Raw genomic sequence first — 13,893 nt, 5'->3', positions numbered from 1 at the left:
TTTAATAAAATTGTGCATGTGTAGAAAAAATATTTGGCTAGGGTTTGTTTGGATGTGTCCTTTTGTGCACCATGCTCACTCTTTTGTTCATGAAATGATGATGCTTCATTAGAAATTCATGAAATTTTTTGTGCTTAAACTAGACTCATTCCTGGTCATTTTGGTATGTGGTTTGTAATTTTTGAGTTCCTGGATTGGAAGATATGCTATGATCTTTGGAGGTGTTACATTTTGTGTCATGCCATGTCTTGTGCATCTTCTTGATTTTATTTGCAATGCTTATTGAACTTGAATTGAGCTGGATTTTTGCATGAGGATACTTGTGAATGTTGAGAATACTTGTGAATTTTTCTGGATTTGTTGAATGTATTTTCAAATTGTTTGATAATTTCTCCCCTGCTTAGCCATTTGTTGACTTTTGGTGAGACATGTTTTTATATGATTTGTGAAATTATGGTTATTAATTGGATGGATGTGAAATTTGGCATGTGTGTTGTAGACATCTTGAAGTGCATCTTGGCTTTGGTCTCATTCATTTATCATGTTTGGTTTCTGTTTTATGATTGATTGAAGTGGATGCATGTTTTGATGCCTTGTATGAGCTTGATTGAACTTGCTTTGACTTTTTGAATTTCAGTGGCTTGCTTCCCTTGATCAAAATGAGCTGAAATTTGGTGTGCTTATCATGTTATGGATGATGTTTGATCATGAATTGTTTGGTGATTTATTGGAATGTTTGTGATTGGATTTGAGTTGAGCCATTCTGTTTGGTCCTTTGAGGTTCTAGATTGCATATGTTGTGCTATTTTGATCATGAAATGATAATGATGAATGATATGAACATGAGACCAATTGGATTTGATTCTTAATTGTTTGATCTTGATTGTTGATAAGTTTCATGTTCTGTTTTGGTGATTTGATCTCATTTTGGCCCTAGTCTTGGACTAGTGGATTGTGCTATCACATTTGAGCTGTGTTTCAGGTTAATAGCACAATGGCCTATGCTTGATGATGTGCCTCTATTGGAGTTGACTTGTGATTTGTTTATGTCTAACTTTGAATTTGTTTTGTAGGGTTTGATCCTTGTATCTTGTGCCTTAGGGCTTGCACCTTTGTGCATTATGATTGTTGTTTGACTGTACAGTTAATTGTTGACCTTTGCTGTTTGATTTCTGTTTGAGTTGAGTACTGATTATCTTGGATTGTTTTCAGGTACTTTAGTTGCTTTAGTTCCCTTATGAACTTGCTCTTGCTTTGCTTGATAGCTTGAGCATTGAGGTATAACATCCTAACTCCATGTAGTCTGGAAGACCTGGCCTGTTACTTGGCCAGGCACCTGTCTGAAGTCCTCCTTAAGAGGCAATGTTTGTGCTTGTTTATATTTGTCCCTGTACAGATCAAAGCCTTTGTTAAGGCAATTGGCAGACACAAGAGGTGTGTAATCCACCTCCTGCTATTCTGTTGAGTCGTCCCTTGGCTCACATCACATGTTGATGCCTTGTGGACATTAACCCAAGATCAGTTGAGTCAGTGTCACAAGTGTAGAATGGTTCCCACTTTCTGGACCCACACTTCATTGTCTTAAGCTCTCCCCGGCCAGGGATAAGAGTTGTGAAGTCTCATCTTCACTCACCTTTCATCTGCTTCACCTTGACTCTCAATGTCAAGGTTAAGAGCTAACCTCACCCTGATACAGTGGCTTGTTTGTCGAGGTTGACATGACCCCTTGACTAAAGCTTAACCTTTGTTTGAACCCCACTTGGTGTGTATATAATGTGTGCTATCTGTGATTGTTTGTTTTTGCATGTGCTTAGGATAGGCTTGCTCCCTGTGCAAGTTAGCTAGAAACCTTGACTTAGGGATGATTTTGCATGATAACATCTAGGCTCGAGTTAGTCTCCCTAGTTGTGTCTCCCTCTGTTATCTGGTTAAGCTAGTCCTTTGTCCCTGCGTAGGGGAACTACGTCGCCCTGATCCTCATACCAGATGAGGTACGTAGGCAGGAGATGAGCTGATCTCTCCAGGCGTTCTTTTTGCTTTGTCTTTGTGTGTGTTAGGAGATGGATGTAAGCCCAACGATTGGCATTCCGTATCCTCTTGTTGTGTGCTTAGAAGCTGATATAAGTCCAGCGATTGGCATTCGGGTTCCAGTGTGTGTGTGTTTTGGTTCGGAAGCTGATGTAAGCCCAGCGATTGGCATTCAGGTTCCATGTTTGCCCATTTTTGTGTGGAGTTTGACGTAAGCCCAACGATTGGCAGTCGATTTCCTGTGTTGTTTTGTTTGGTGTGCGTGAGCCGAGCTACGGATGCTCTGATTCTTCTTCGTCCAAGAAGATACGTATGCATAGGATGCGACATACTAGCGAGCATGTTTTCCCCCTGTCCGAACTACTTCGACTCTGATGTCTATGCCTGATAGACTAAGTAGGCCCAGGATGCGATATCCTGCCGAGTCAGTCTTGTTTGTTTTCCTGTGTCTCTTTCAGCCAGTGTGTGTGTGTGTGTTTGAGCAGTGTTTTAGCAACCATTTTCCTTCCTTTTGTGCGTGGATTCCGTCGAGTACGACGGATGCGTAGGGGTGCTAATACCTTCCCTTCGCATAACCGACTCCCGATCCCATTCTCTTTGGTCGCGAGACCATGTTCTTTCCAGGTTTACTCTGAGCGTTTCCTTTCCCTCTTTTGGGATAAATAACGCACAGTGGCGGCTCTGTTGTTCTTGTTTCCCGCCGGTTTTTCGCGTAATGCGACACCATCGTCGGGAGGAAGCTTAGGCATCCTAGGACCTTCGACCCATACTTATGGGTTAGAGGGAACTCTAGTTTTAATAGAGGGTTTAAAAGTGGCATTAAACCACAGTTGTAAAAGCCAGATATGGCCGCCTATCTTAAGGATGTCGGGGTCTCCCTCTTCTTCAGTCTTCATAGGCCAACCTTAACGATTTATAGAGGCCAAAGAGGATTAACCTACTCAGGAAGATTTTCCTCCCATCATGGAGTTGGGTGGATAGGGGGACATGCTTCTTCGCTACTTGAATAAATCGAGCGTAGAAAACATACCAGGAAAGTCTGTAAGTCAGGAAGGCAATATGTTCATGATCATTCACTCGATTTATCGAACCTCGATGGTCCTCCATGAAGGAATTATAAGCAGTCCTAACAAAGCTAAAAGTAGGATTGGTTTTTGTTTTTCTTAAGCGGCTTGAATGCCTCTCCAGCTTGTCGAAGGCCAACTATGGCAACAATGTCGAAGAAGGTGAGAGTTATCATCCCACAAGGTAAATGGAATATGTTGGTAGACGTGTCCCAGAAGCACATGGCAGAGATGAGCATGTGATATTTGTAAGAGGGACCCACTTTTGACAGCTGAATTAGGTCAAAAATGCCCAAATTCCTCCAAAAAGGCTTCTTCTTCTCTTCAACCTTGTCCAGTCATTTGATGTAGTCAGCGTCATCAGTGGGAGGAGAGAGCAGAAAACTCTATTCTTAAAAAAATTGAAGTTAAATGGTATGTCAACGAACACCAATGGTTCGTAATCAGGGTAAGTTGGAAATAAGTCCTTCACCATGTGAGGTTTCTTGACAAACCTGGGTAGTGGACCCATGAAAGCATGCACTGAACTAGCGAGACTATAGGGAATAAGGGAAGAGAGATACCATGATTTCCTTCTTACATCCTCCATGAGAGGTTCATGAACATAGGTACGATCGTTGACATAAATGGGTAGGTCAATCTCAGCAGCGAAAGGTGGATGACATTGAGATGGAAGTGCCATTATGGTAAATGAAGTATATGTGAAGAAGTTAAAGAAGAAGAAGTAAAATTGAGATTGCTAAGGGTTATTTATTTTCATGAGTTTCAGAAAAGATAGAAGTGAGAAGAAAGTGTCGGAGGTAGCGTGTTACATACCCAAATTGAAAAACGATTCAGGTTTTTTATTTCATTTTTATTCAAAGCTCCTAGGAAATATGAGGTGGTCATTATAGATTGCACGCACGTATCTGACGTGATATTTTAGTGTAAATGGTCATAATGGCCAGAATAATAATTAATTACTTTGGCTTTTCATTGAAATGATGTGTACAGACTAGGAAAATAGTGTCGAAAAGCTTCAAAAACACCACCTTTCCTCCATCTGATAATATGATCGAAAGTGACCTTTTTTGGTGTTTGTGTGTGTGGGGGGGGGGGGGGGGGGCATCTGTTAACCTGGATTTTCTACTTAGTAGGAAAAATCAAATGAATGTTGCATTAGTGAAATGTTAAGTGTTGACATGAATAACAATAGTTGACAGTGACGACATGTCGATTAAGGCGTCTTGACTGACATCTTAAGATGTAGTTTGAAAGAATCTCAAGAGTAGATCTTGAGAATTGATTTGGAGGAGTCTGAGGAACAGGCCTGGGTAACTACTCAACACTATGTCGAGGAGTGGTTTTTTCGACAGACTAAAAAAGACTTAGAGAATTGAGGAAACCAAAGACAAAAGAAACTTAGTACTATCAACAACTACCTTCGGCGAGCAGGTAATTACTAGTCACTAAGCAGTTAGAGAACATGGGATAATGGTTTCAGTAGTTTCCATGCCCTTACGAGACGTTGGAAGAGGAGTTGCATGCGTTCGAAGACATGTTAATTCTTTATGTGTAAACTGTTGAAGAAAATGATTCTTAGTTTAGTATATATATCATACTCATAGGTTGTAATCAAGGTCGCAAATTTCATATGCATTCTCTATAGAGCTGAAGTACCAAAGGCAAATAGGGAAACAATTTGTGAGCAATTATGTGAGTCTACGTCCCTTTTTTAGTGTACCTTTTATGTTTCTTTAAATGAAACATCTTTTTAGTGTCTTTTATTATATTTCTTTAATATTGTTCATTCTAAAATTTTTTAATTCAAATTTTGTTGTCCTTAAAGTTTACTTTTTCATTGTCTGCATTCAGACATTTGTAGTCACATCTTACAGATACGTTATCATAAAAGTTTTTGCACAAAATCAATTCTGAAAATTTTCTAGATAATTTCAAAGACTTTCAAACTCGTGACTATTCGTTAAAGAACACATGTGAATAACTTGTCATACACATTGTTACAATTTTGTGTCTGTCATATTGCTCTCCAGAAAACATAATTTCAAAAATAAAAAATTTCAAAGATGAAAACCTTATTTTAACTAAGGTAAAAACCTTGTTTCATAGTAGTGGTTGTTTCTAACCCTTGGACAAACTTGATTTTGTTTCTCTCCATTTTCCGAAGGGTGTTATGGGTCAAGGTTCCGGGGAGGCTCCAACCTGATAGTGGTGGCATAATCTATTCTTGCAACCTTTTTTGTGTACAAAATGATACTACATATAAATATTATTTTTTAAGAAAATACCTAACTTTTTCTTGGATGCAACAGTTGCATATTGAATTGCCATTTTTTTAATAAGATGTTTATGCATTGAATTATCTTATTATATTATATTCTTTTCGGTTACTATTACAAATAGTAACGGGAGAGACTATTAAAATAGTAACGGGAGAGAGTATTATAATAACACCTAACTTCCATATTTTTAATAGGTGTAATTCGGAATCTAGAATATGTTCAAACATAATAATATTTACTTCAAAATTAAATAAAAAATAGTTTGTTTTTTTTCCATATCCACACCACAACCGAACCATTGTTCCTTCTATTTAAACCCTCCCCATGACAGCTCAAAAATCACACTCATTCATTTTTCATCCCCACACATACACTTGAGAGTGAGAAGATGTATCGTGCATACAAATCAGTGCATCCTTATTACGAAAAACCTAAGTTCATGCCTCAAGATAAACTCGACGCCGGAAATAAAATAGTGAAAATGTTAGAAGAAGCAGATATGAATAAGGATGGTCGTTTAACAAGGGATGAGATCGAGAAAGCTCTAAAAGGTTTAGGTTCATACTTCCCTGGATGGAAAGCAAATCGTTGTCTCAAGAAACTTGATGCCAACAATGATGGCCAAATTAGTGGTGGTGAAATTGATGATTTGGTTGATTATCTTCTTAACCATGGTTATGGAAAGAAATGAAAGAAGTGAAGTAATTAGAGGTGCATCCCTCACTTTAGGTTTCAAATCTAAATTACCATATTGATGTACTTGTGTTTAACTATATGTAGTTTATGTTATGTGTTTATAATGTTTTATGATCATGCATAAATAAGACTCAAGAGTTGGAGATAAGCAATTCTAAGAGGTTGATCTAATGATAAAAAAAATGTTATGAATTTATATCTTTGTAAAATGGAGTACTGTTATAGACTTTTGAAGAGGATAAATATTTAAAAAAACAATTGAGACCCTAATTTTATATTTTAAAATAACTAAATCTATTGAATAGAGTTTTCTACATTTTTTTCAAATTTGTCTTTCCATTTAATATCTCTATGAAGAAATTTAGCTTTTTTTTTTTTAAAATTCCATCAAAAGGATTTTGTTTGTTATTTTTATAAACAACATTGGATTAGCACAATCACAAACTCTAACGTAAAAGAGAGATAACACTAACTCAAATAATATAAAGGATTTGCCATCCAATTTATTTTAGAACAAAAAAAATGACCCTTAAATTTAGCTCCGAATCAATTCTAAGATAGTAATTTCACGACCATAACTATATTTTGGGTTTCTTTCGATCCATCACTAAAAAGAGTATCTTTTCTTATCAACCAAATAACCATAACAATAGCTAACCATATAAGAATTATGTAGTTTATCTTTGATTTTCCTCTTAAGGAAAAATCGAAAATCAACGAATGATTAGTAATATCAACACCAATAAGACTAAAACTAGATAAGCCAATCCAATCTAGAATAACCAACCACATCTCTAAAGAAACAGAATAATCAACGGACAAGTGACGATGAGATTCTTCGGGATCAAAGTATAACATACACACAAGACTATGCACACCTGCGATGACTCCCCGCTCTGCAAACTCATCTCTAGTTTAAAGCCTATTAAGAAGAAGACGCTAAGCAAATACTTGAATATCACTTGGGACATTAGCTCCCAAATTGCAAGCCAAAGCTGACCTAAGTAGGGAAACCGGCAAAGAATCAAGATTAATACTAGAGCCAAATATAGAAAAGCTGATTTGACAGAAAAGTCGTTGGGATCGCACCACCAATCAAACTTGTCAGAGATTTCTGGTGTGGGGAAGACACGATTCAGAATGATGACCATGTTATCAGATTCACATATTTTCGATGTGGGGAAGACTCGATTCAAAATGGTGAGCATGTTATCAGATTCACACCTTGATGACTTTGGCAACCGCACATTGATGGATCCCACAAAATTCCCATCCAATCACCATTAAGCTAAAAGTCGGCATCACCAATTTTCAAACAAGGCCCCTACAATGAGTGAAAATAACAGAAAATTGTCAAGACATATATTCTTTCCCAATCCAACAATCCCTCTAAAAGTCAATATTATTGATTCTCCTCACTTTGCACGCAATGCATTTAACAAATCAATTGACATACGCACCCATAGGCCCCAAAGCAACCTGCCATCATAAGGAAGATTCTGACTTGTTAAAAGGAGTGAATGGATCAAGAGATGAAGCCTTAATGTCACCATATGTTATATGTTGTTTTAGGTATATTGTTGTTGAAGTTGTATGTTGATAAAAGTTGTATGTTATTAATGATTTGTGTTTGTTGGTATATGTTGTATGATGTTTAAGGTATGTTATTATTGATTAAGGTTGTATGTTGTTGATTATTTAGTTTTTGTTGATATATGTTTTATGTTGTTTAAGGTATGTTGTTGTTGATAAAATTTATATATTGTTGAAAATTTAGTTTTTGTTGATATATGTTTTATGTTGTTGTTGATAAAAATTGTATGTTATTGATGATTTAGTTTTTGTTGATATATGTTGTATTTTGTTTAAGATATGTTGTTGTTGATAAAAGTTGTTTGTTGTTGATGATTTAGTTTTTGTTGATATATGTTTTATGTTGTTTAAGATATGTTGTTGTTGATAAAAGTTGTATGTTGTTGATCGTTTAATTTTTGTTGAAATATGTTGTATTTTGTTTAAGGTATGTTGTTGTTGATAAAAGTTGTATGTTGTTGATGATTTAGTTTTTGTTGATATGTGTTGTATTTTGTTTAAGGTATGTTGTTGTTGATAAAAATTGTGTGTTGTTGATAGGGGTGTTCAAAACCAAACCAACCCAATAGAAAACCGCAAACAAAACCAAACCAAACCGAAACCGCAAAAAACCGCATTTGGTTCGGATTCGTTTGGATCATTTTTTAATAAAACCGCACATTTTGGTTTGGTTTGCGGTTTGTATTTTGCAAACCGAACTAAACCAAATCAAACCGCATTATGTTACAACCCAAATTTCACTTATCCCACATCCAACCCAAACCTCAAACCTAGTATGCCTTAACCTTACAATTACAAATGATTTTCTCTTAATCACACTTAGGGTTTCAATTTCAACCTTCTTAAATCTCTCCTAATAGTATCACACATTCTTCTCATCTTATTTTCCATGTAGGTCTCGCATATTCTACTCTAATAAATCCTCTATTATGTTCTTTCTTTTTTATCTTTTATGTTACTATTTTCTCTTCCAATTACGTTTTTATTGCACTTTTCTTCTCAATCTCGTATCTCTTATGTTCTTTTTTTCATCTTCTCTATTCTCTCATCTCATATGTTTTTTATGTTTTATTATGATGTCTTTGATATTATTTTATGCTACTATTTATATTTGCATTTTATTCCACTTTTGTCTAATCTGATTTTTTGTATATTGAATGAAACGTTTTTGTCTAAATATGATGAATTTTGATGTTATTTAGTAATGTATGAATGACTAAACACAAAGTCATGTCATTATTTATAGGAGTATATATGACTCAATAAAAATATTATAAAAAACTGAACCAACCGAACCAACCCAAACCGCATTGATTTGGTTTGGTTTGGTTTGGTTTTAATTCTTCCATTCTATGTATCTCCATCTTTGAGAGTTAGAATTTGGTTTAATGCTTGTAGTTTTTCAATCAACACATCTTTTTTTTATTATTTCAATGAACTAGAAGAGAATGAAGTGTTGGTTGAAGAGTCATAAGAATTAAACATAATTCTAACACTAAAAAAACGAGATACGGAGAAAGGAAGAAAGTTAGGAAATATTAAACATTTTAACTTGTTATTCTAATATAAATTAATTTGTCAAATTATTAATTTCTATATAAGATTTAAAGGTTTTATGTTTAATGAATATTTTTTTAAATAAACATTCCACATATGTTATAATAAATTCAAATGAACATATCACCAGAGTTGAAAGATACAACCATATTGAAAAGTTGTGGATTTAGTCTTTCACTACCGTTAGAAAGCACAACTGTGGTGAAAAGTTGAAAACACAACCAAAATGCTAGCCTGAGAATCAAATCTCTTTCATCTACATTTTATTACAGTTATCATAAGGAATTGTGGTGATACGTAGAACGCTACTGTGTTTTTACAATGAGCTCCAATATGTGGTGGTAAAAAGTGTAATTATTAAGACACCCTACTTTACCACAGAGCCCCACCCGTGGTAATATCCTTTTCCCAACTATTGTTAAATATCCTTTCTGTAATAGTGCAATCTAATTCAATGTGTTGGATACACTCATTGAAATTTGGTTGGTGGCCAAGATAAAGAATGGTGTCATAGAAAGTGTGTTACTTTTCCACGAGTTCGAAAAAAGGGAACTAGTCATGAGTTTGATCCCTAACAACAACATTTTTTGGATTCTCAAAACTGCATTATTTTTTACCTCGGTTGGAAATAATACCCGAGGTGAAATACCTTATTTACATAATTTTTATTTTAACCTATTGTTTCGTTTCTATTTTCGAAAATTTGGAATCTTCCCGATCATCATAAATAACAACAAAATCAATAGAATCGTTAAACAACAACAACCATATCAACAACAACAAAATCAATAGAATCTTTAAATATTAAATCTAAAAAATAATAACAACAACAACAACGACAACAACAACAACAACAACAACAACAACAAATAAAAAAAATTAATAGTATTGTTAAACAGTAAAGCTCAACAACAACAACAACAACAACGACAACAACAATAACAACAACAACAAAAACAACAACAACAACAAATAAACAAAATCAATAAAATTGTTAAACATTAAAGCTCAACAACAACAACATTTAAATTTTTACTTGACACAAAAACATCAACTAACATTGTTCAGTTACATCCATTCTTTCATAACTAGAATTAAATATTTTAACAAGCGATACGAGAGAAGAGATTATACTAAGGAACCAACCTTGAAATAATTTTATACTCTTGTAATCCATCATAGAGAACGATGTTGTACTTCGTGCAACTGCTTTCATTATCATTGTTTTTATTATGTTAAGTTTTCATTTTACACTTTACATCCAAGATGGATTATTGTGGCATTCACTTTCTGATTGGTTGGTGAGAGTTTCATGCATATCAATGATATTTCACATCTTTAGGTGTCACCGAAGAACCGAAAAAAAAACTTTATCTTTCCGAGTTTTCCAAATCGACCAAACCACGACATGCCAAATCATCATCAATCCCCTATAGACCTAGAATAACCATTAGAAGCGACAAACAATTGGAAAAGAGTCAAGATATCTCTAGGAAAAATAACACACCACCCCAACAAACTAAAAATCATATACCAAACAGATGATGCAACCTCATAAGACCCAAAGAGACGAGAGGACGATTTAATGGATATCGAGCAAAGGGGACAAAAAATAGTCTCAGAGGACAAAAGAACTCCCGTCTTTAATAAGTTAACTCTGGTCGGAATGTGATCCTGAAAAAAATGCAAGAGAAAACTATAACTTTAGAGGGGACAACTACACCAAATAGACGGAAGAGCTAACTCGATTGGAAAACCTGACGACAAGATAGAAGTATGCAGAGGACACAAAATAAGCAACATCGATTGAGTCACGCCACTCTCAAAATAAGGGGTACATTCTCTAATAACTAACTGATAATCACTAAAAAGAGTCAACTCATAATTAAAGAGAAAAGGTCTTTTCCACTTGAGGTCCCAAGTTCACTTATCCCCTCCCATCTACCAACCTCCCACATAGAATTTGAGACCTAGACGGAAATCGAAAAAAGTCTAGGGAATCTAAGACGAAGGGAAGTAAGTGTCATCGACTTTAGGACCCAGAAGAGAAACACTTTTCCACCAAACCGAGGCCGATCAAAGGCAAGCAACTATCCCGTCCAAGACAGAAGTCATAGAGGCTACTCCATACCGGGCTGTGAGAATATCACACCAAATATTAGAAGCCCATGAAAGCAGGTGCCACCTCCACTTACTTAAAAAGACTAAGTTAACCAACTGAATATCACGAATATCAAGATTCCCAAACTTCTTAGACTAGCAAACATCCCCTATTTGACCCAGACAATCTTAGACTCCACTTTCACTCCTCCCATCAAATTTCAATTAAAATGAGTAGTGTTACCGCATCCGTTTCAAAAATATGTTTCTACATTTTACTTTTCTAGTTTTTTCTTCTTTATTGAATTTTGGTAGTGAGCTTAGGCCATTTATTAAAAATATACTAACTTTTAAAATATGCATAATCATAAAAATCAGTACTATGAACACCGATATGACACGTGATCCATATTACTCCTACACAGAAATCATATCTCAATTTGAGAACCTATAAAAAATATATCCTAATATGCTCTTGATATCTCTCGACCATATATATGCTTTTCGACAACCTATATGAAACCATGTTACAGAAGATATTTGTTTTTATATTCCCTACTAGTGGGTAAACATGATCTATTCAATGAAAAAAATACAGCATCTCTAGAATTGGATTTATTCTTAATTTTGAATGGCTAAAATTGGCATAACATGGACTGCATCCATTTTCCCTATTATGACAATGTCTAGATTGGAATATGATTAAGTCTTTTTTTAATTTAATAATTTAATATTTATAATTTCACCTTTTAAAATGAATAAATAAAATGTTAGGAATTCAAATCGATGGCACAATAATATGATATTCTTACACAATAATTAATGTTGAAAAAGAAGGTTTAAAGAAATCCTTATGATACCAAATAAATTTCATACACAACATTTTTCTTGATATAGATTGAATTAACGTATTGATAAAATATCATCTTTCAATTTTAGTTAAAGTTCCATCAAATTCACATATATTAGAAGATATCAGTTATAGAGTCTTCGATTATTTAATATCATTTTTCAAGATCATTAAAATTAAAATAACGTGTTGGCTCACATGAGGAAGTCTAACGTTGCCAAATATTAAAATTATACATTTATAAAATAAATTTACAATTTTATTCATATCAATGTTATGCTTTAACATGCCATTAGTGATGAATTCTTTCTTAACAAAAATATCATTTCTAATGCCCTATAGACCGAGTAAATCTTGCCTCATTCAAAATAAAATTAAAGACAAGAATTTTTAATTTTCCTGATCTCTGAAGCATGCATAAAATCTTTGAGAATTATGGTCTTTCTAAAGGTGAAATTAAGCTCCATATTTTCAGTTTCAACAACATTATTGGTGTGAGGCTCTCTCAACAACATTTTTTTATCTTCAACAAACGTGTATGTTTTAAACATGACACAAGTATAACAAACATTGCCAATAATTGCATCTACTTGAAATTGTCATCTATATTCATACTTTAGTGATGATCTATCTTGTAGATTTTATGGGATTGGGTCTCCATAAATTTGTCATCACTAATTTAGTATTTGAGGTAGTGACTAACAATATATTTTTCCCAACAACTTCATCATTGTCGTGCTTCTTTTTCAAAGCATCCAAATTGTTGGTGCTCAAGGTGATAAAGATGAACAATGAAAATAAGAGAGAGAAGAGAGAATAATAACAAATTTTCACTACTCTTAAAATGGTTATAAAATAGATGCACACACAAACACACACACACACACACACAACACAACACACACACACACACAGCTCACACTGCAAAAGGAATAAAAGATTATATTTATTCACACTACTCACTTGCTTAAATACAAGTGAGACTTAATGAGAAATACTAAAATACCCTCTAACAAACCTTATCTACAAGTTTCTGAAAATATGAATTAATTCTAACATCATCCCTTAATTCATATTCAGAATTTCATCCCTCAAGTGGAGAAATTGTTCAGTCTTGATCGCCTTCGTCAGAACATCTGCCAGTTGTTTCTGGGCGCAACAATGCACAACTTTTAGCACTCCATTCTGAACCTGATTTCTCAAAAAGTGATACTTAGTCTCAATATGCTTGCTTCTTCCATGCAAAATTAGGTTCTTGGCAAGATTGATTGCAAACTTGTTATCAATCATCAACTTCAGAGGCTTATTTACTTTGATCTTTAGATCCTGCAGGAAATTCAGAAGCCACACAGCTTGACAGGCAGTCACAACACCTGCAATATATTCTACTTCACAGGTTGACAAAGCAACAATTGATTTCTTCTTTGAACCCCAAGAAATAGGACTTCCCAAAAACTTAAACAAGTACCCAAAAGTACTTCTTCTGTCAACTCTGTCTCCACACCAATAAGAACTTCTGAGTCAGTCAGCACCAGAAGGGAACAAAACTCCATACTTCAGTGTTCCCTTTATATACCTCAAAATTCTGACAGTAATTTGGGAAAGAGACCACTATGGCTTACTCATAAACCTACTCATCATTCCAATTGCATATCAAATATCAGGTATGATATTACATAGATACCTCAAAGACCCTACCAACTACTTGAACATTGTCTCATCT

The 13,893-nt window shown here is 34.6% G+C and overlaps 1 protein-coding gene across 1 annotated transcript; it reads left to right on the top strand.

Moving 5' to 3' along the window:
* Nucleotides 1-5,706: 5,706 nt before the first annotated feature.
* LOC127093008 (calmodulin-like protein 5) lies at nt 5,707-6,266 on the top strand. The gene has a single exon (XM_051031903.1). The coding sequence runs from the start codon at nt 5,763-5,765 to the stop codon at nt 6,063-6,065; it is 303 nt and encodes a 100-aa protein (XP_050887860.1). The 5' UTR covers nt 5,707-5,762; the 3' UTR covers nt 6,066-6,266.
* The last annotated feature ends 7,627 nt before the right edge of the window (nt 6,267-13,893 follow it).

This window comes from Lathyrus oleraceus, chromosome 6, assembly GCF_024323335.1.
Source record: "Lathyrus oleraceus cultivar Zhongwan6 chromosome 6, CAAS_Psat_ZW6_1.0, whole genome shotgun sequence".
Taxonomy (NCBI): domain Eukaryota; kingdom Viridiplantae; phylum Streptophyta; class Magnoliopsida; order Fabales; family Fabaceae; genus Lathyrus; species Lathyrus oleraceus.
This window is presented reverse-complemented; position numbering and strand designations above follow the sequence as displayed.

Excerpts from the sequence above, each read along its gene's own strand:
- LOC127093008 (XM_051031903.1), top strand. The coding sequence starts at position 5,763 with ATGTATCGTGCATACAAATCAGTGCATCCTTATTACGAAAAACCTAAG.